Consider the following 22,252-nt stretch of genomic DNA (forward strand, 5'->3'; position numbering starts at 1 on the left):
AATTAGAGGATACTTCCTCCGAGAATGGACCAGCCCATGCGGAATAGCACTGGGGCTCTTCTTGGCATGCTTGCTCTCCCAGTGCTTGCTGGGACATGTAATTACACAACAGTTTGTCATACAGGTTTTTGTTTTTTTTACAAGTAGCAATACTCACTACACTAGGGGTACCAGGAAGAACTCCAGGGTAATTCAGCATGGGTTTAATTGGCTCCAGGAGATGGCTCCACCAATGTGCTGAATGGGCTGGAGCACATTATGGCAAGGGGACCCTCTGCTGATGGCTGCCCTCTATAGTGTGGTCAGCCCAACCTGGCAAAATCTGGTGCAGGTTACTGCCGTAGCAGGGGCATACCAAGCTTGTTGCACTCCTGCCTGCTTTACTGCTGAGCAGACCTAGGCTGGTTCTTCATTTATGGAGGGTTGGCAGCATGCTTTTATTTTTATTTTACACAGTATAGATACATCAGCCATCTTTGCTACAGCTTTATGCTCCAGCCACATTTAAGCGGTACATATCTAAAGATATGTGAAACTCAAAATACACGTTAAATTGCAAAATGTTCAGATGCTTTTTGCTTCTATGCTTGGCTCACATTTTTACCTCTAACTGTAATTGAGAGCTTATATATGTCACCAATGTGCAAATTAACTCCATATGGCGTCTCAATTATCTTATAATTCATAGATCTCCTACATTATTGATAATTGATTCCCAACAGGGGAAATATAAGATTCACAAAAAGGCACGCAGCAGTTTGTTCATAGACACCATTATTATGTGTTACTAACCTGGGGGTGAATGGTTATTAATATATTATTTATATGAGGGTGTAATGTTTTTTTAATTACAAAATATGTACCTCTATATGCTGCTATATTATCGTACATTAACCCCCATAAAAGTATCCTCAGTTACTTAATCATTAATTATGACATTTATTGGCTATTTAATAGAACTACCTTTGGATTAAATAGTTTCAAAGAAATCAGGATAACATACTCAGGAGCTCAGCACAGCAAAGGTGATAGTCTGGCAGGAAATAATAGGCAGACCAGGGGGTAAATGTATTAAGCTCCGGGTTCTTCAACACCCGCGAGTTCGGCGTCTTCAGCGCTTAAATTTAAAGCGGCGCTGACTTGTAAAGGCTTCCCTTGACTGGGCTTCATGCAAAAGCAAGTACTACCCAATGTCATATATGGCTATATAATATGAATTTCTCTTGTATGTATATGTAAGTATTATTCTTACAATTGTCAAAATAATGACACCAATTATAGCTATTTTGCATGACCGCATTTCAGAGGCACATCTGCAAGTCCTTCACTGTGGTGTTTTGTAGGCACATGGCATGGTTACCAGAATAAAACATGATTTGCATTATCTGTGTGCTCTTCTGAGGCATTTCACACTAATTTAACATGGACTGAATTGAATAATTTATGCTATTACTTAATTTAGCCTAAATTAATTCAGTGGGGAACTAAGAAGGAAAATGGAACAGTGCATTGTGTGCTGGGTAAAATACATCATGTTGACAGGCATGCAATAAATAATGTTAAACATTAAATGTAACATACCTCCAGAGCAAAGGTTTCTGATGTAGATATTTCCACCATGCTGCATAAATTAAATGTTTCAACTAAAAATATATGAAAATAAGGCAACAAAAATCGTAATTTGTCCTATCAGAGGATACCTCAGGGCAGAAGGCTGTCAGTTGCCATAGTCACCCATAGGGTGACTATGGAATCTGACATAGGGACCAGAATTGTGTTAATTTGGGGAAAGACTGGCCTAAGGGGTGATGCTCTGGTTAGGGTAAACTTGCCATCGGGGCTCCATTGAATTTGTGCTCTATTGAGACTTTTTGCCAGTCACATACTTTGGGAACTATAAGCTGCCATTTGTCGGGTTCAGCTACCTAATTGGTGATTATATTTTACGTTGGTGTGTTCTGCTGATGTTCCTGAGTGTACCTTTAACACTTAAATAAATCACCTGGTGTCAGTCTGAGTGACGTAAAGAATTCCATATCCTCTCAATCGCCATCTTTCTATTGTTGCCCTTGATATAACACCAGTAATAGCCTACTTTTAAGCTGGATTAGGGGCGCACACAGGATTGTCAGGGGGGGGGAACCCCCTGACACAAAAAAAAAACACAAGAGAGAGCTGCTGCGCATGCGCCCGCACATGCGCAGCAGCTCCATTTCGGCAGCGCTGTCCTATACAGCAGCCGCGGCGCTGTCAAAGAAGCGTCCGCAGATCCCGTTAAAGTTTGCGCTATATTAGAGTGGCTACAACCCTGCGGATTTAAGTCCATTCAGTGCTTCCTAGGATTCACTAATTATTATAGATGTTTTATTTTAGGATATTCTACTATCATCACCCCACTCACTCGGAAAGGGGCCAAAACCAGGACCTGGCCACCTGAGGCAGTTGAGGCTTTCACCTTCCTTAAGGCAGCTTTCTCCACAGCTCCCATTCTCAAGCAGCCTGACACACCCCTTCAATTCTTCCTGGAAGTGGATGCCTCCACAGTAGGTGTTGGAGCTGTACTATCTCAGAAGTCTCCTCAAGACAAGTTCCATCCGTTTGCCTTTTACACGCACAAATACCTGCCTGCAGATAAAATTGCACCATCGGAGATAAGGAACTGTTGACTATAAAGTTGGTTCTGAGCGAATGGCGTTACCTTTTGAAGGGGGCTCAACATCTGGTTACCGTGTTTACAGACCACAAAAATTTGATCTATCTCTAAACTGCTCAATGTTTGAATCCTCGACAGGTACGTTGGTCTGTTGTCTTCACACGCTTTAATCTCCATATTACCTTCAAACCAGGTCTGAAAAATAAAAAAGTTGATGCATTGTCCGGAGTCTTTTCTGTCTCATTGGACGCTGACTCTCTTAAGACTTTGGAACTCATCTCTTGGAATTATTTTTGACCGAACCTTTGATCTGATGACTTTGTAGCAGCTTGCAACACCTGTGCTCAGCATAAATCCCCTCGCCAATCTCCATCTGGGCTGCTCCATCCTCTTCCGCTGCCCAACAAACCTTGGATCCATATTAGTATGGATTTCATTACTGATCTTCCTCCTAGTCAGAGATGTAATAGTGTAACATTTCTCTAAGATGGTTCATTTCATTCCTCTGGTCTTCCATCTTCTCCCGTATTGGCTCGACACTTCAAATACATTTTTCATTTACATGGGTGTTCCTCGAGATTGTCTCTGACATCGGGTCCAATTTGTTTCAAAATTTTGGAGAGCTCTGTGTCATCTTCTTGGAATTCATTTGAAGTTCTCTTCTGGTTACCACCCTCAATCAAATGGACAAACGTAAGGGTCGATCAAGATCTCAAAACTTTTCTTAGAATCTTTTCTTCTACTAATCAAGATAACTGGACTGACCTTTTATAATGGACATAATTTGCCCATAACAACTCTTTTCATGAGTACACCTCTGTCACTCCATTTTCCATCATGTACGGTACTTACCCACTTCTTCCAAAATTTGCTACCCTACCACCCAAGTACCTGCCGTTAACGATCTGAAAAGGGATTTTTTTTATCTATATGGTCTCAAGTCCGGAAGGCTCATCAGAAATCTTCTGATCGTTACAAATTCTTTGCAGATAAGAAACGCAGGGCTGCTTCACCTGTGCAGATTGGAGACAAAGTGTGGCTTACCACAAAGAATATCCGATTCAAAGTACCTTGTATGAAGTTCGCCCCCTGATTTATTGGCCCTTTTAAAATCTCTCGAGTTATCAGTCCTGTCTGCTTCAAGTTGCAGTTACCTCCCTCCGTCCGCATTTACTACTCTTTCAACATCTCGTTGTTAAGACCTCTCATTATCAATCGATTTTCATCCTCTCTCGACCTATCCTCCCCATAGTTCAACAAGCTGATGAATTTGAAATTAGTCAGATTTTGGACTATAACTATTCCAAGAGAGGAGTAAAGTACCTCGTGGATTGGAAGGGGTTTGGTCCAAAGGAGCGCTCCTGGGTTCGCGCTTATGATGTCAATGCACCTTCATTAATGAAAAAATTCCATTCCGAGGAAACCCATCTATAGGTGTTCAGTGACCACATTTAAAGGGGGGTTACTATTACACGCTGGACTCTCTGCGCAGATCCACCTAGGCTTAAATCCTTCTGCCTTCTCCCTATTCTGTATCTCCTGTGTATCAGTCCGCAGACTATTGCACACTGTGTGCCACCTCCACTATCTAGTGGTAGCGCTCCGCAGACCATCGCCTCATGTATCCTGTACCTCCTGTGTATCGGTCTGCAGATTATTGCACCATGTGTCATCTACACTATCTAGTGGTAACACTCTGCAGACTATCGCTTCCTGTATCCTGTACCTCCTTTGTATCTGTGTGCAGACTATTGCACCCTATGTGTCGTCTCCACTATTTGGTGGTAAAAGCTACACAGACCATCGCTTCCTGTTTCCAGTACCTCCTGAGTATTGGCCCGTAGACTATTGTACCCAGTGTATACACTTCTCCATTCCTGTACTATAATTCCACTCAGATACTGCTCTGTCAATTCCTGTTGTCACAACTCCACAAGTATCTCTTAGCTATTCTCCCAGATCTTATTAGGTACTCCCCCTGAGGGCCGCTACCTGCAGTGCAGACATAGCAAAGTCCAAATATCCTTGTGGGCATCCCTGGCTAAGACCATCTGCATTATTAGACTCCGCGCCTCGGGAGGTGTAGTACCAATCCTAACTGTCACATGCCGGTCCCATAGATAGGTGCCGTCACTGTGACTTGCCTCTGGGAACTGTGATTGAGCCTATTCCTGTTTCTAAGATACTACCTTTGCACAGGTGTTTCTGACTACCTTGTTTGGACCTCCTTTCGATTCTCATTGTTTCTGAAGTATTACTTAAACTACCCATGGTCCTTAGCTCATGGCCTGTTCTTCGTGTTACTCAGTCTGCCTTTGTCCTGGCTGCCACTACTGAACCTCTCGTTGATATTACCTGTTTGCTGGATTTCTGCATCTACAACCATTGTACCTGCTACTTGTAGTTTCACGCTGTCTGCTGAACCTCTCGCTGCTGTTACCTGCTTGCTGGACTTCTGCATCTTTAACCGTTGTACTTGGTACTTGTAGTTCCACGCTGTCTGCTGAATTTCTCGCTGCTGTTACCTGATTGCTGGACTTCTGCATCTACAACCGTTGTACCTGGTACTTGTAGTTCCACGCTGCCTGCTGAACTTCTCGCTGCTGTTGCTTGCTTGCTGGACTTCTGCATCTACAACCGTTGTACCTGGTACTTGTAGTTCTACGCTGCCCCGCTGAACCTCTCTCTGCTGTTACCTGTTCGCTGGACTTCTACAATCTATCACCACCATACCTGGTACCTGTAGTTCCACGCTGGTCTGCTGAGCTCCTCGGTTGCTATCAAGTTTCATGTTGAACGTTCACTGTGAGTTGAGTGCTGCACCTGTAGTTAAGCCTGCACACCTGCTGTTGTATTTTCAATGCTGGGTTCTATTGAGACTTTCCTTGTGATTAATCTACCCGCTGAATTACTACCGCCTGCAGCTAGTTCTATGGTTCAAGTTCCTGCTTTTGCCCAGCTGATCTAACAGTGCTGTTTTCTTCATTCATATGTTTATTGGAAGACATCAGTCATCTGCAGTCTTATACTCGGCTAGGATACTCCTCGTTCTTGCTACTTCTAGGTAATGAACTGTTTGAAGTTTCTTCTGTTCAACTATATCTTTGGGACTGTTATTAGTAGAACATTAGTTCAACGATTATTGCTGTTCTACTCTGAGAATTATCGTGATACCTGTAACCCACCTGCTACGTAGAATCATCTTTCTCTTCGGATCAACAGTTCTACATTCTCATTCTCTCTGAACTGTTGTTGACCAGTGATTCACATCCATCTGCCGTGTGTTACATTATTGGATCCACGCAATCTCCATTTGTCATCCTATGTTTGAACTATTGTTTACTCATCCCATGCATTTGTCAAGTTGCAGTTGTTACAAATTATGAAGTAGCATAATGTGATCTGCATCCTGCCTGTGTCCTAATTGCCGTGTATTCAATATCTGCCGTTATATATATATTCTTCCATTTCCATTGAACCATCAATCAAAAAACTATTTTACAGCATTGCTACCATCTCCAGTGTTTTATTACTACTATTGCTGAAGCCTGTGAATCCTGAGCTCTTTACTCAGTGTCACCTCATCCACCATGTCATTGTGTGTTGCCTCCACTATCCTCTGTCAGGCCTTGCCTGGGAGACCGCAACCTGTGGAATAGGAACAGCGGAGTCCATATCCCCTTGCAGGGATCCCTGGTGAATACCTCCTATCCGTTAGACTCCGCACTCTTGGGCAAGTCCTATATAGACAGAGGCAAGGGATCTCGGAGTCGTGACACTAAAAGACCGAAAATATTCAAGTTATTCCCTGTTGACCGTGACATTCGTAGAAAAGATGCACACATTTTACAGTATATGCAATAGCAATCAAAGCTAACAATTCAACAGTTGTTACACATTCCAACGAAGGTGAGGTCCTGTAAAGAAGCAAAGCAGGGCACACAGAGCATTAACAACAGTAGTTACAGATACAAAATCGAGACTATAGAGGTAAAGAGATAGTACTAGGTGCATAAAAAGCCGCATCTCATGTAATACGTGGGAGCAACCCCTGGAGTTGACAAAGGCAATAAAAGTATTTTATTAGAGTGAAGAGTGGATCATTGGTCTCATACCATACAGTGTCACTAAAATAGTACCAAATGCACTCTTTAATTGGACTGAAGAAAGTGTCAATGAAGCTCTTCCACGTATCAAATAATGCCTGGGGACATTGTTCCCTCCTGAAGGAAGTCTCCACCCAATCAATTCGGAACACATTGAAGATTTTGTCTCCAAACAATGAAAGGGGGGGTGCTCTAGATCAACATCTGGAGAACACTTTTCCTTGTAGCTGCCATTAGAAGTTTTCTCATTTTTTTTTAAATACATTTATACCTCTGGGCAAAATTTCAAAGATAGTCCATTCTGCTGTTAAAGGGAGATAATTAACAAGGTAGTCATTTGTGAACCTTTAGACATGGGTCCAGAACGGTTTCCCCGGCAGGCCGTCCCATAAGCAATGGATTTCAGACATGAGTGAAAACTTATTTTAAAATGACAGTATGCGGACAAGTAGCCTCTATGTTAAATATTAAGAGACATCTCCACATAAGTTGTCACTGGGAGCAGTCTATTGGAGCAAAATAAAATATCAGGAAAGTGTTCCTTCCATTGTCTCAATCCCATCCTCAATATATCATAGTTGAGTGTGTCACGTAAAAATAGGTAAGAAATGGAAATAGCCCCACGTGGAGAAGGTTGTCTAAGAAGCAAAACATCTAAGGTAAAATGGTCTGGTCATAACACTTATAGGATAGGGTGAACATAGAAACAGAATTTGACTCCAGATAAGAACCACTTGGCTTATCTAGTCTGCCCATTTTTTATCCTATGGTAACCTCAAACCCTTAGCCTTAGTTCTTTGTAAGGATATATTTATGTCTATCCCAGCATGTTTAAATTGCTCTACTGTATTAGCCTCCATCTTTAATGGAAGGATACTTTACTTATCCACTACCCTTTCTGTGAAGAAATTTTTCCTCAATTTCCTCTGAACCTACTTCCCTCCAGTTTCAGTACATGTCCTCATGTTCTAGTATTTCTCTTCCTTTGCAGAATGTTTCCCTCCTGTATGGCGGAGTACATGAATTCAATAACCGCCCCACCGTTCCAAGCCCCACATTATTCCAGAGAATGAAAGGATAGGCAGACATGCCATCTTGAAAACTAGGATTCCCAATCAAAGGGAGATGTATAGATAAATAAGGATTTATTTTTCATCTATGTCATAGTATGTGTCACAATTCTCTAGTGGATGTCAAAAGGGGGTTGTCAAGAACTGCCGCTGGCACTCATGATTATTTAGATGGAGGAAGGATACTATATCAAATGCTTTATTGGCAACCAAGCTAAATAGGACATTCGTTGAGGGAAATTGTGAGGATGAGGAGACCACTTTGACAATCGCTGTATGCATGCCGTTCACTGAGTGATGATTGGGGGATAAGAGGTCACTGATTGTGGGTTCTTGCCCGGTTTCAATATGAGCGTTGTAAAGACTGTATTAAAATTAGGATAAGTGTGGCTTGGTCAAAATAATTCAAGTCATGCAGGAATGATGTCTGGTTGGAGGCATTTATAATATTCGGAGGAAAAAAAAACAACTGGACCTGAGGATTTGTGCAAGCGGAGGTTGGTAATAGCTGTAGTAATTTCCTGAGTGGTTATAATTTTGGGAGTTTAGCATCATTCGAGAGTTTATCCATTAGGTGGGCATCATGGGGGGTGTTAGTATGTAGGGAAGAGTAGTATTTGTGAAATAACATTACAATTTCTTCTGATTTTGCAAAGAGTTTTTTGTGTCATGATGGATGGGTACTATGTGATTTTTAAGTTTAGTGGTTTTTGTCAGATTAGCAAGTAGTTTCCCGCACAATTGCCCCACCAACAAAAAAATATTTTTGGTACAGTCTATTTGGAATTTTGATTGCAACAGTAAGAAGCACTCCAGTAGATGGCATGCCTGCTTGTACTTATCAAGACAGTCGCCACTTAGTTATGTAAGGAAAAATATTTTTTCTTATTCACTTTAATATACTTGGAGGTATAGGTGAGAATATGGCATTATGGAGGTAAGCCTTGGAGATCTCCAAAATAGGATTAGGTCATAACCATGTTCTATATTATCATCTTTGAATTCTGGCTACAGTGTTTCTTAAAATGTCTCAGGATGATAGAGATGAGAGGGGAACCTCCAAGTACAGGGACAGAGACTGTAGCAAGGTCAGAGATAAAAAAAATGTCCACAATTGCAGAGTCACAAATCTCAGTCATAAGATTGTCAGACATCAAAAGATAGTCAGTACAGGAGAACGATTTGTGGACTCCCAAATGGGATATTAAAGACCGCCCTGTAGCGTTAAAGAGATTCCGGGTGTCTAAAAGACCATGAGCCGCTTTTAATCTCAGGTTCCCAAGCTGTTCCCAAGGTGTAAACAGCTTGCAAACCTGAAATTTACCTAGCGTGGCGTCAGCTACCTGGTTAAAATCTCCCCCTAAAAAGTTAGGCGTGTCTCTTTGCAGTAGCAATGGTGAGATCCACGAAAAGAATTCTCTTTGGTTTGAATTTAGGGAATACAAGATAAATAAGGTATAAATCGTATCAATAATTTGGAAGTCTAATAAAATATACCGTTCTTCAGGATCAATGACAGGCCAATGACAGATGGTATATTGTAGATGGTGGGCAAGTACTATCTCCACACCCCTGGCTTTTGTCTGATATGGGGCTGATATACAGTCCCCATCCATTTTGGCTTAAAAGTGGATTCATCCCAGTCTCTCCAGTGGATCTCTTGCAGGAACACAATGTCAATGCAAGATCATTTGAGAGTTGGCAACTATTTTCTCTTGACAGGGGTGTTCAAACCTCATACATTCCAAGAAGTTAAGGTGAACTGATAAGTGGAAGTAGTGTGGATTTGGGTGTCAGTGGTGGATGGCGTGGCTAACCTACCCCCTCTAACAGATGCTCAGTGGAAGAATCAGCCCAAATTTTCAAAAGTCCAATAGTCCAAAAACCTCTTCAGAATTAAACCAGGGTGGCTAGAGTAAAATGTGCGTGCTGAACCATCAGTTGTAGTATGGTCAGCAGACACTGAAAATTTAACAATAACAAACAGACATGCTTTACTCCATTTTCAATATTTACCAAAAGCAAACAATTTTGAAATTTGTTTTGAAAGTTGTTTTCAGTTGAGGAGAGCAGGATAAGAACAATGGTAAGTGTAAGCATACCTTATTTTCCTTAATATCTCACTGTAAAGAGTATAGTAAGTAAGAATAGAGCAGCATAGGGGACCTAGATTGGGTCAATAGAGATTCTGGTAAGGAAGAGAGAATTTGTAAATGCAGTATAGCTCTCAAGAATGTGAGTTCGAACATTCCCCACTATTGTAGACTTTGCCGGGTACAGAAGCGCAAAGTGTTTGCAATTACAAGATATTTGGTCCTCTTGTGGTGATACCTATTTGCTCTATTGCTCTTACTTTAAGACCATTCAGACTACCCATCCAGTATAGATTAAAATGTCATGACAAACTATGGGTTTTAAGATTTTTAAGAATGTTGTGCTGCTGTTCTGAAAAGTGCATCCCCAAGGATCTAATCATAAGCCCAACATACTGGATGCCACACTCACAGTTGATAAGATAAACTACAAAAGTAGACTGGCAATTCAAAATCTTATCAATAGGGATTTTTTCATCAGATATGAAGAAAGAAAATTTTGAGCATTTGTGGTCTGCAGATTTACATGTCATATATTTACTCTTACCACAACAGTAAAAACCATTTGGTCTATCTCCAAGAAACCTCACAACCACCGGTTCTATGCACAATGTAACCTCTATTTTAATACCCTTAAAAAAACTCGGTGGCAATATTTTTTTCAAACTTCTAGATTTCCTGAAGATCAGGTTCCTACCTTTATTGATAAAGGGGTCTACTAGCACATTTAATTCTAGCAAAGCAGAATTCTTACTGATAATTCATATAATTTATGTTGCACAGCTATTGTACTGCATAACAAGGACCAACAATCTATCATCCTTTTTCTTTTTGAAGGGTTGGTTAAACAACCTTGTTCTATCTGTGTCACACATTGCACCAGCTAAACCTGCATTATGGTCACTGTTCTCACCTGTTTCCCTCTTGCTGCATTTACTTGCTGGTCTGAACTGAGCATGCACACACCTGGTTTGCTCAATACTTCCTCCATCCTCTTGATTGGCTAATTGCCTTTCAGCTCTGTCTATTTAAAGTACCTGCTTCTCTACCAAATTGCCAGATCTTCAGGTCTACTCTCCTGTTCAGATGTCATGTTCCCTGGCTCCTGTTTGCTGCCTGCTCTCTGAGGTCCAGGACACTTATCCGCAGCTGCATACTCGCCTGCCTGTTCCTTACTCTCAGTACATTGGCTCTACTGTTGCCATGAGAAACTGCCTCTTAGTCTCTCAGTCATTGAGCTGCTTCTCATCCGTAGCATCTTCCGTTATTATCTTGGTGCTCAATACAGCCTCGCTCATCACCCCATAAGAGGGCCACGACCTACAGTATGGAAGTAGCTAACTCCAAACTCCCTTGCGGGAGTCCCTGGCGAACATCTACCTCACCATTAGACTCCACGCCTCCTGGGAGGTAACATCACGTGAGCAGGCTGTACGGGCAGTCCTCTGACCCAACTCAGTGACAATCTAATTGTTCAATTTCACTGTATGCCTTCTTCAGGATGTGTTCTGGTTAACCCTGATCCAGAAAAAACTTAAACAGTTTATCAGTAAGTTTCCTAAAATCTTCTAAATTGGAACAATTCCTTTTCATGCAAAGGGATAGGCCAATTGGAACATTGTTTTTCCAAACTCAAGAATGGCTGCCTTTATAATGCTGATATCTATGTCCATCTACATCTTTGGAATAGGTTTCAGTAACAATCAAACTATCACTTACCTTCAGTGTGATATACAAATAGTTGATGCTTGAAGGATGATAAATGCTCGTAAAATGTAAACCAAATTAATTGGAATTCAAATGTGACATAAAAGAAGAAATTGGAAGATCATCTCAATCCCAAATAAAAAATAGATCATCAATGTACCTGCCATAGAGGACCAGGTTCACCCCAAATGAGGAACCCTAGAAGTATAGTTCCTCAAATAACCCCATATAGAGGTTAGTAAAACTCAGGGCAAACTTGGTCCCTATGGCAGTCCCCAATATCTGTACAAAAAAACTAACAATTAAACAAAAAATAGTTGTGTTGCAAAATTAATTGAAACATTATAAACTGAATGATCTATGTCAGCATTTCTTTTCAGGCAATATGTGACTGCTTCAATACCGTGTTCGTGAGGAATGTTTAAATAACGAGCCTCAACTTCACATCTCAAGAAGTGATATGATGTTGTTTTGTACTTGCCCTTAGATTTGCCCTCATACAAGATGGCTGTGATTGCCTCATGAAGTTTCCATCTTGGATCTCTGATATGAAGTTGCCCTTGCAATAGCCCTTATCCTCGATGGCCGGGAGTGTCTCATGAAGATTCCATCCTGGATCTCATTTCCTGTTTGATTTATTTATATATCAAAATAAATCATGTTTACTACAGAACTACCTGGCTATTGGGTTCCATTTGTGATACCAGAAGTGTAACAGTTGTTTTTCAATGAACACCTTCTATTAATTTTAAAAAGTCCATGGTTTCCTTCATGTGTGACTTCAAAGAAATATAGTAATATATTGTATAGTATTGTGAAGCTACGTGGTTTCCAAATCACTCAGGCACGGTATTAGAAGAAAAATGAAAGGATGATTTATTCTACAGAACAGGAATAAATACAGCAGGGCCCCATAATGATAGCAGGTCCAACAAGTGAGGGAATCAGTTCAAATAAATCCAGTGAGAAATGTTCCACAGCGCATCTCTGGCAGAACAACACCTCTTGGCCAAAAGCTAGTCACAAACATGTCCAGCTCACAGGGTAGCCTCTGCTATCACCTCCTTATCCACCTTGGAAACTGCCTGCCCAGGGGAGTTGCAAAAGGTCTCAATTGGTGGGCACCTCACACTATCCAGCTCCCTCCAATCTCCCCAGGTGTCCTACCTCAGGTGACCTCTGCTGGGTCCGGCTCTTGGCTGACTGTAAAGCTCACTAGTGGAAAATAGGGAGCAAACAGAAGGAACAATGGTACCTTACATACAACTTCTGAGGGTTCCATGTGGAGGTGGAATTTAAGCCCTCAAGTGCTTTTCCATGGAGATGTTATATTTCTATACAATAACCTATATAATGAGACAGTGTTCTGATTACAAACTAAATCTAAGCCACACCTCATAACAATGGACATTTGAGATAAATGGTAATTACCTTAACTAACACAAGCAAAATGACTTCTGCTGTCCTGCTATTTTCACACAATATGGCAATATTCTTTCTATTTCTAATATATACAATATTGCAGGTAATAGCAAGGGAAAAATGTACCTAATAACTTCAACTAATAATACACATAATATACTGATGCTCTGGTGTATATACTTAGAGTGGGCCAAGGATTAAAAAGTACATTAAACTGTTAGAAACGGGTGATGAATAAAAAGTTCTCAGTCCAGTAGCATAGTAGTATATTATAATGTATAGTAAAGTATCTGGAGCAGAAGATGGAGCTGTACGAAGATACTCTTGCAATGACTTGTTAGTTAAATTATAGGTCCCAGACTGTATAAAAAAATATGGATGGGTTTACAGCACTAGGATCCTATAGTTAGTGAGCCCACAAATACATATGTCTTCCAGAAATGATCCACTGCTGACAGGGTCACTCCAATCCCCAATTGTGTGGGTTTCCCTTCAGTTGAGTATAAAAAAAGATAAGTCCCTAGCCAGGAGGGAATATTGTCTGGCTGCTTCCAAGCCCTCCCAAGTGTGATCAGCTCTCAAGCACGCACTACAGCTGCTCCAAGGAGAGCTAGCAGCATGACATAAATTATCTCCAGTATATCACCCCAGATATATGAGATATGGAGCAGTTTGCAGAGAGACAATGATCAGCTCCACAAAGACGCAGATACAGTGACAGAGCACAAGGGAAGTAAACACTAAGGGAAGAGAAGGGCAATCGCCCCTCGGCTTGAAGGTCTCTTCTAACTTGTCCCGGCTGGGAGCATATCAGTTGGCTGAGATCAATCCCCTCACGAGGAGCCAAAGGTCACTCACCCCTCAAATGCAAGCTAAGTTTCAGAGCGGCACTCTCCAGGACCCTTTGACACATCCATTGGGTCTCTGCTTTCCACTAGGCTGGTAAGTGTTAAAGATGTTTTATGCTCACTAGGAGCGAGAATGATCGGGAACTACCAGGGAGGCATTGTTGTAGATAGTGCAGATGTTGGCAACAGATAGAATGCCACCTGCACATGAGTTAAGCTGTCAGCAGCCCACAGTAACAAATATTGAGAAACTTAACAGGAGTGACAGGCTAATAGTGAAGGAAGGCACCAGCTGTGAGTCTCTGCAATAGGCTTGGTGGGAAAACCATCTCCTTAGGCCCCAATAAGAGAACCAGACACATGAGTTGAGAGAGTGTTGTCCGTGTCTGCAATATATAGCCACTTGTGCTCCATAGCTCGTTCTATGGCTGAAGCTATAAGTTGATGGTGAAACAAGCAGCTAAAATAGCCTGGATGTTGGTTGATTGAAGAGCTAGACAAGAAGTAATATTAAAACATTGCCAACATTCCCGTCCCTCGGGAATCTACAAATCTACTGCATGTACACTGCGTTTCAGCAATCACACTCACACTTCCTTTCTTCAATTCCTACTTATTTTAATTTCCTCTTGAAATGGCAGAGAGCAAGCATCTAAACAGCAGCTCCATCACCCTAATCCTCTGTCTACCCCCTTAAGCAGCAAATCTGATTCCATCACAACTCTGTATGCCTCCTACAACATTATGCATAGTCAGTACATGTGTAGGGGGGAGGGTCATTAATATAATGTAGGGATTGGTGGAAGGGGTATTGAATGTTATGTGTGGGCTTGTGAAGGCTATAAATGCAATGGTAGCTTGGTGAGGTATATTAATATATTTAAGGTACTATATTTTATGGTCTGTTTAGGAGCAATGCAGGGTCTCTTGAAATGTGGGTGCCATTGGGGGCAAAATTGGGTATAGCTGGAAGAAAATAAGTAAATTTTTTAAATGTGAATGATATTGATTTGATGTCGGGGTTCATCATGGGTAGGGAGACCAAGAGTGTTCACTCATTGCTCAGCTTTACAGGAAGTGAATAATACCTATCTTTTCCAAACAGAGCACCAATACAACACTAGCAACAGCAGGTAGTATAAGCTAAATAATAGGTAGGAAAAATACTGTTTGTAATCTGCCAAGATTCTGGTGGGACAGTCCTCATTTTGTGAGACACCTATGTACTGTCAGGATATTGTCCAGAGGAAGGTATGTATCACTTCACTTCATGCTGCTCTTCTGTGAATGGGAAACTGCATACATCTAACAGTGGTATGCATAGTACTGCTGGTGTGTTTGAAAGGGAAGTGGGTGGAGGGCAGCCTTGCACTGTCTAAAGAGATAGCCATGCCTATTGCATGATGGCCTCATACATAATATTTTACAGAGCCACTTCAACTTCCCAAGTCAGCAATGGGAGCGGGGAAGAAGAGTAACATATAACATGTAGTATAATACATGAGGAAAGTGAATACAATACATAAACAGATGTGAAAATATCCTCATTATTTCACTACTAGTAAACATATATAATATTTTTCACTATGATGGACTTTTTAGCATGTGAATAGTCCATTCCAGAGTATTACAAACATAACATATTTCAAACTTGCTTATACAATATGCTTAAAGAACATATTTTGCAATATTCAGGAATGCAAAATTATGACAAACCACGCCCACATGTTGAAAGATCCTGCCCCGAATACTCAAGTCTCACCTCTTTCAAACATCAAAAATAGTGATGTTCTTACCAAATTCAGAAGAGCCACAGATATGGAACCAATACTGAGAGTCTGTGCTTCGCTTCTTTCTTCCTCCATGAAATTTACATTAGCCTTACATTACACAGAACACCACAACATAACCCCTACACCTTGCACTGCTGCAGTCCCTCTCCAATGCAGCAACGTATCACAGAATCCCATCAAAAGGCATATACATAAGTAAGCAAAAAGAAGTACACCAAAACATAGTTTAATACAATGGTAATTAAAATACTACAATATACTTTGTCAAAAACTACTACTCATTAGGGTTAAAGTATTGCCCACAGTGAAATATATAATAGAAGTCACCTCAGCCCTACAGTCTCATGCTTCTGGTAACCCCTCAGCAAACGTCTTATTATTTTACAGTAGGGGTACCATATCCCGTATATATTTCCAGTTTGCTCAAGCCCTGTAAGTTCGGTACTTCTAAGTTATGTTACACAGTAGATGTGCACTTTCAGGTTAGTGTCATAGGCAAAATATACAATACTAATCTTACCATCTAGTTCTTCCACTGAGATGTTAGCAAGCTGTTCACTGTCACTTCCTGTGGAAAGTGATCGGTTCAAATAATTATTCCCCTTGTACAACAAACCAGCAGTCACATGATGGAATGGCATCTTCTTCCTAGATTCAAAAGAGAAATAATGTATTAAAACAGATCCATAATATTTCATGGATAGTTACATAAATATTGACTGCACTATAGCATTTTTGAATAACCATATTTTTCTTTTTTTAAACATGGCGGCATGTCAAGATGATGACACTTGTGGAAGAATTCCAAGTCATGCAAGCACTTCCGCTTAAAGCAAAATGTTCCTCACAAAAGAAAAAGTAAGCACACTGATTCATCTGCAGAAATAAGTCCCTTTGCATTCCGTATCTTGCATGAAATAGCTCTGCGCATGTGTCTGGTTTAAGAAGTACATGTATGCATGCCACTAGATAGCACTGAAAATGTGTATGCAAGAAAGAGAAACTGTAAAAATGTATTGTATGTACAGCACGCATTAAGAGCTTCCTGATTTATGTATTTAATGTAAAAAAAAGAAAAAAAAATGTTGTCTATTATTTTTTATTAATGATTACAGTATTGGGAGTTATATATTGAGGTAATTTATTTTATTTCTTTTATTTGCATGCTATGTGATGGAACTTGTTATTGCACATATGCATGTGTATATCCTGCAGTCTGTTCTGTCTATTAACATACAAGTACTGTTTAGGCAGAGCATACTTACACCTAGATTCAAAACGGAAACGTATCTTGAGATCCACTTCTATTTGAAAACGGGCACACATATGCTCAATTCTGTGCTCGGTTTAAAATCACAACTTGCCTGTAGGTTGCGTTCGAAGATGAATCACACTCATTGTTCACAATTTAAGATATGTAACTCATAATGTATACATGAATATCTGTTACATTTAAGAAAACCATATCAGAAAGGTCACACATTAAATTCTAATTAAAATTAGGACGGATTAATAATTTAACAGATGATATCATGATCCATGAAAGCCAGAACCACATATTATTTAATGGAAAATATAATTAGATTTCATTTTACTCATTAAGTCAAGAGAGCTTTAGAAAACAAAATAACCAACAATCAACACTGAATGGCATGCTGACTCCTTATACCTTTCAGTTGAAAACAGCACAAATACATTTTAAGTAATTTCTTCAAATGGACTAAAATTTACATTGTTAGGTCTAGACAGACTGTTATTTCCACTTCGTATTAAAATATATTACATAATTTTAATTAAACCAACTACAATACATATAGCTAGATACTAGTTACACTCAATTATAGTCTATCCTTGCATTGGAAGTTTATGTGGCTGCTCTAGAGATGAAATGCTTATTTTCTACATTGAAATAAAGCAGAAGACAGATTGTTCACGTTTGTCTTGCGTCCCTAATCAAGATATCGTAAGCTGCAATAATTATGGGTTGGACTTAACTAATTACATTATCTGTGACAGGAGAAAAGGAAACATGTTACATATACGGGTGTCATTGTCCAAGATCATATTTCATGTTATCACTCAATTTCTCTAAATTTAATTGAAGTATATTTAATGTAATTAGTAGAGATTTGCTTAGTCCCCCGTGTTTTCATTTTGGTTCTAAAACCATCTTTGTGTTTTGGGTTTAGTTTTGGCCAAAAATGGTCATGGCTTTTGCTTTTGGATCTGGATTTCATTAAAAATTGTGAAGATAGGAAAATTTGATTTTTAGCTGTTTTTGTTCATACATTAGTATTTATATCATTAACATTCATTTACAGTCTATTTTCTAATGATCTCTTTCCCTAATTTTGGCTAAAGGCTGCGGTGAGCTGGCTGGCTAAAAGTATTGCCAGAGCAGCGGCACAAATACATTGCAGTTTAATAAAAGGTACAATCCATAAGAAACATAGCAGCACAGCAATGGCAGACAGGATGGCAGTTTAATAAAGTAAAGCACACCATTTAAACATAAAGGTAGGGCACTGGCTGGTAGGATGGCAATTTTTAAAAAAATATAGGTACACCACACAACTGAAATGGTTTGATCAAATCACTGAAGCATATAAAGTGTGTAATTCCACCTTGTTACTACCAATTGCTTCAGTTAGTGGCATGGCAGGTCATTTTTTTCTTTTTAAAGCTGCTGCAATGATCTACATGCGGTCACTGAATGCCGAAATGTCCAGAAATTTTGTGGCCCACAGACAGCATCTCCTGCACTGACCTATCCTTTTTAAGAAATTATGAGCAACCAAGTTGTGTGTGCAAGGCAAGGTACAATCCTTATGAAACATAGTGGCAGAGCACTGGCTGATAGTATGGTCATTTTACAAAAGAAAATGGACAAATGTGCACCTGACCCAGAAGTGAAATAGAGGAAGAACGATCACGGACACAATATTTTCGAAGTTAGACAGCATGCATCATGGAAAGTATAGAGGCAGTAATCAGTAGAGATCTTCCCTGACCCCCGTTTTCTGGTTTTGGATCTGAATTAACTTCGCGTTTTGGTTTTAGTTTTGGCAAAACTGCCCTTGCGTGCTTTGGTTTTGGTTCCCATATTTTTACTTTTTCTTCCACCTACATTATTATTATCGATAATACTATTTTCAAGTCATTTGCAGTCAATTTTGACCACCTCACAGGTCACAATATTATTTTCATACACTTTCAAACAAAGACTGCAGCGACCTGGCTGGATGCTAAGCGAGAGAGCAATGACTCAAACACACGGCAGTTCCTTTGATGTAAAATGCAGATTACAAATACTTCATGAAACAGCAGCAAAGTGGAAGGTAACACAACATATACACGTATATTTAGACATCCATGCTTTTATTACTTCTGCAAGCAATGGTGTTCTTTGTTAATAAAACTGTTGTCTTTATACCGTTCAAAAAAATTACCAATAATCCTCCACCATTCTTTGGACGTTGACAGTTATTAGTAGGATCAGGTGGAGTTACAGCAGAGGTGTCACTAATTCTGGTCAATTCTTTTACAGTAGACAAGACCAGATGTCAAAATGTTGTGCTGATTCATCTGCATCATCAATGGATGTATAAGATTTTTGCTAAGCACACAACAGTATATAGCACATGTAGGTAACACTGGCACACAGCGGTAGCTGAAAGAAAAAGTGGTGCAAGATGGAATTGTCCTTGGGCCCTCCCATCCACCCTTATGTTGGTTCTTAAAAAGGACATGCTCATTTTAACAAACCAAGCACTTCAGCCACAAAAGTGCCACTTCTTGTGGCTGAAGTGCTTGGTTTGTTTGGGCTCCTACAAAACAAGGTAACAATGGGCATAAGCCACCTAAGGTAACAGTGCTGTTAATGAACTCTACTGTGGCAAGATATTGTTGTCATCATCCTCAGCCTCATCCTCATGCTCATCAGTTTGTACATCATCCTCACAGATTATTAATTCATCACCACTGGAATCCATCTTAACAGAAGTCGCAGTATTTTGATGTAATTGGCGGGAAAGGCCTTACTCGTGGAAATTGAAGTTCATTTTTATGAACATCATCTTTTCCACATTTTGAGGAAGTAGCCTCATACGCCGATCGCTGACAAGGTTCTCAGCTGTGCTGAAAACTCTGTCCGATTACACACTGGAGGGTGGGCAGCTTAGGCAGTGCAAAGCGAGTTGGTACATGGGTCTCCAAATTCCCTTTTTTTCCTCCCAGTATGTAAAGGGCCTGTCTGATGTGTCTATTTCTATGCTGTCGTGAAAATAATCCTCCACCATCCTTTGGCTGTTCGTCGTAGGATCAGGTGGAGTTATGGCAGAGGTGTCACATTCTTTGGTCAATTCTTTTAGACCAGTCCAGATGTCAAAATGTTGTGCTGAGTCATCTGCATCATCACTGGGTCTCTTGTGAAAGCTAACTTTTTTCCTAGCAGCAGTTGAGTGAGAAACTTAAAGAGACGCCGACCTGTCACGTAACACTTGAGCTGCCATCTTGCTCACCAGGTCGAATTACTTTTGGAATAATTAAAACGATAGATATATATCAAAACTGCATACAAATATATTTATGTCAGATTGCAAAGGTTTGAATAAATACAATTCCACATAGTCAATAAGCCAAGGTAATATATCTGTGTATATAGTATATTTATTATCGCAGAGATAGATTTCTTGGACCATAGTGATATAGAGTATTTTTCCCTTTTAAAAACACATGATCCAGTCATATGCACATATGTGATAAATGTGTTTATATCATGTATGATTGGACTAGAAGTAATTTCGCCCTTTAAGTTTATGAACCGACCAATTGCAAGCCTGACATATACGATATATCTATATAGATATATGTTAATGTTTTTATGTTAAATAGAATAAAGATAAATATATAACTATTCTGCAACACGACCTAATAGAACTGTTGTTCATATTAACTGTCAACCTAATAATACTGTCGACACCTGAATTTTTGACCTAATGTTGTCTTACAAATGAATATTTAGATGTTGATTGCATAGAATTTCTTATTGTTGCTTTGAAGGAACACTAACTCTGCTCACAAGTGGGCCTGGATCATCAAAGAATGTAAATGTTGATAAAGCTGTATTTTACGTAAAATTGCACTGTGCATGCCTAGAACTGGATCATATGCCAGAGAACGCGGCAACGTCCAATTCAATTTCGAGTGCAAAAGACCCTTACTACAGCCTATGATTTAATGGGCGGAATGGGGAGGGGGCTGGGTGTATGCATGTACTCAATGTACTTAATGTACAATAAGGTTGTGCCAAGCTCGAGTGCACGCAGCAACCTCCGATTCAAGCTTTGAGCATCTCAAAGGTCGTATCTGTCGTAACACTTGCACCAGCTACAGGTCTGATGTAAGTGCCAATTACTAGCGATCACGGCTGTGTATGCAAGCTAGAACATGTGTAGACATATTTTGCAGTGTCTTTTCTTTAGAGCAGAGTGGACCTTGATCCAACTTCATCAACAGATGTATCAATATATCCGCACCTTGTTGAATATGAACGTGCGTATACACAATGTACATGCATTCTTTTTAAATCCATTTTGCATTTTCTTGAAGAATGGGGCTAGTCTGATAGCATACCCGTGCTCGCATTGGACCAACTGTATAAATTAAATGGTGTTCAAGAATGAATACTGCTGTGTTCCCTATTTGAAAGGGCTAATATGTAAGAGTCTAATTTTACTATTGAGACTAGTTTATGAATAAAACTTAGAATCACCATGCCATGCGTCAGACCCTTTGACTTACTTGCCAGGGTCCAAAGTGCTCATCTTGCCACTCCTGTTGTTCTCGTTTGGAGCTGATGCGCTGTATTTTGGCCGAGGGTGGAGCCATCTTGGATTCTTTTTATCTGTTCTGTTCCTCAACAATAGGCTGATTAAGTTACCCTCCTACTCAGCTCTCCCCATTATTTAAAGATCCTGCTCCTTCTCAATGGTGCCAGAACTTCTTGTTTTACAGCCTGCTCAGTTGTGGCTAATTTGGCTCTCTAAATGCTGGCATCCTCTACCTGCAGTACTCCTATTGTGTTACAACCCAGAGGGTACCTGTGTCAATCCCAATAGGCACTAGCAGACCAGAGGCGCGGAGCCTAATGGATTCACCGGTATTCACCAAGAACCGCTGCAAGGCAGGATGGACTTTGCTGCCAGGAACCCGCAGGTCACGGCCCTCTTGACTGCTTCAGGATATGGCTCGAAACTTCTTGGTATCGAGCGACTCCTGCTTCTTACTATACCTGGTGATCCTGGTATCATGTACCTGCAACTCTCCATTACACCTAGTTTTCTGTATATTTTGACTCTAAGCTAACCTAGTATCCTGGTATCCTAAACTCCAAACAACTTTTTCAACTGGTCTCACCTGGTTCCCATGTGGAGAGTCGTGACCTGCAGAGTGAAGCAGCTAAACCCAAACCTCCTTCAAGGGATCCATGGTAAACACTTTCACTCCGTTAGACTCCGTGCCTACATTGTGGGTAGAGTCAAACCTCACAGACCCGACTA

General features: G+C 40.3%; 1 protein-coding gene across 1 annotated transcript in view; it reads right to left on the bottom strand.

Moving 5' to 3' along the window:
• Window positions 1-22,252, bottom strand: part of CALN1 (calneuron 1) — a 368,040-nt gene that overhangs the window by 254,235 nt on the left and 91,553 nt on the right. The window contains exon 2 of the mRNA XM_075198074.1: window positions 16,213-16,340. Coding sequence (XP_075054175.1) covers window positions 16,213-16,333 — 121 coding nt within the window. The 5' untranslated portion in view covers window positions 16,334-16,340. The remainder of the gene's footprint in view (window positions 1-16,212; window positions 16,341-22,252) is intronic.

This window comes from Mixophyes fleayi, chromosome 2 (genome assembly GCF_038048845.1).
Source record: "Mixophyes fleayi isolate aMixFle1 chromosome 2, aMixFle1.hap1, whole genome shotgun sequence".
In the NCBI taxonomy this organism is placed as follows: Eukaryota; Metazoa; Chordata; class Amphibia; order Anura; family Limnodynastidae; genus Mixophyes; species Mixophyes fleayi.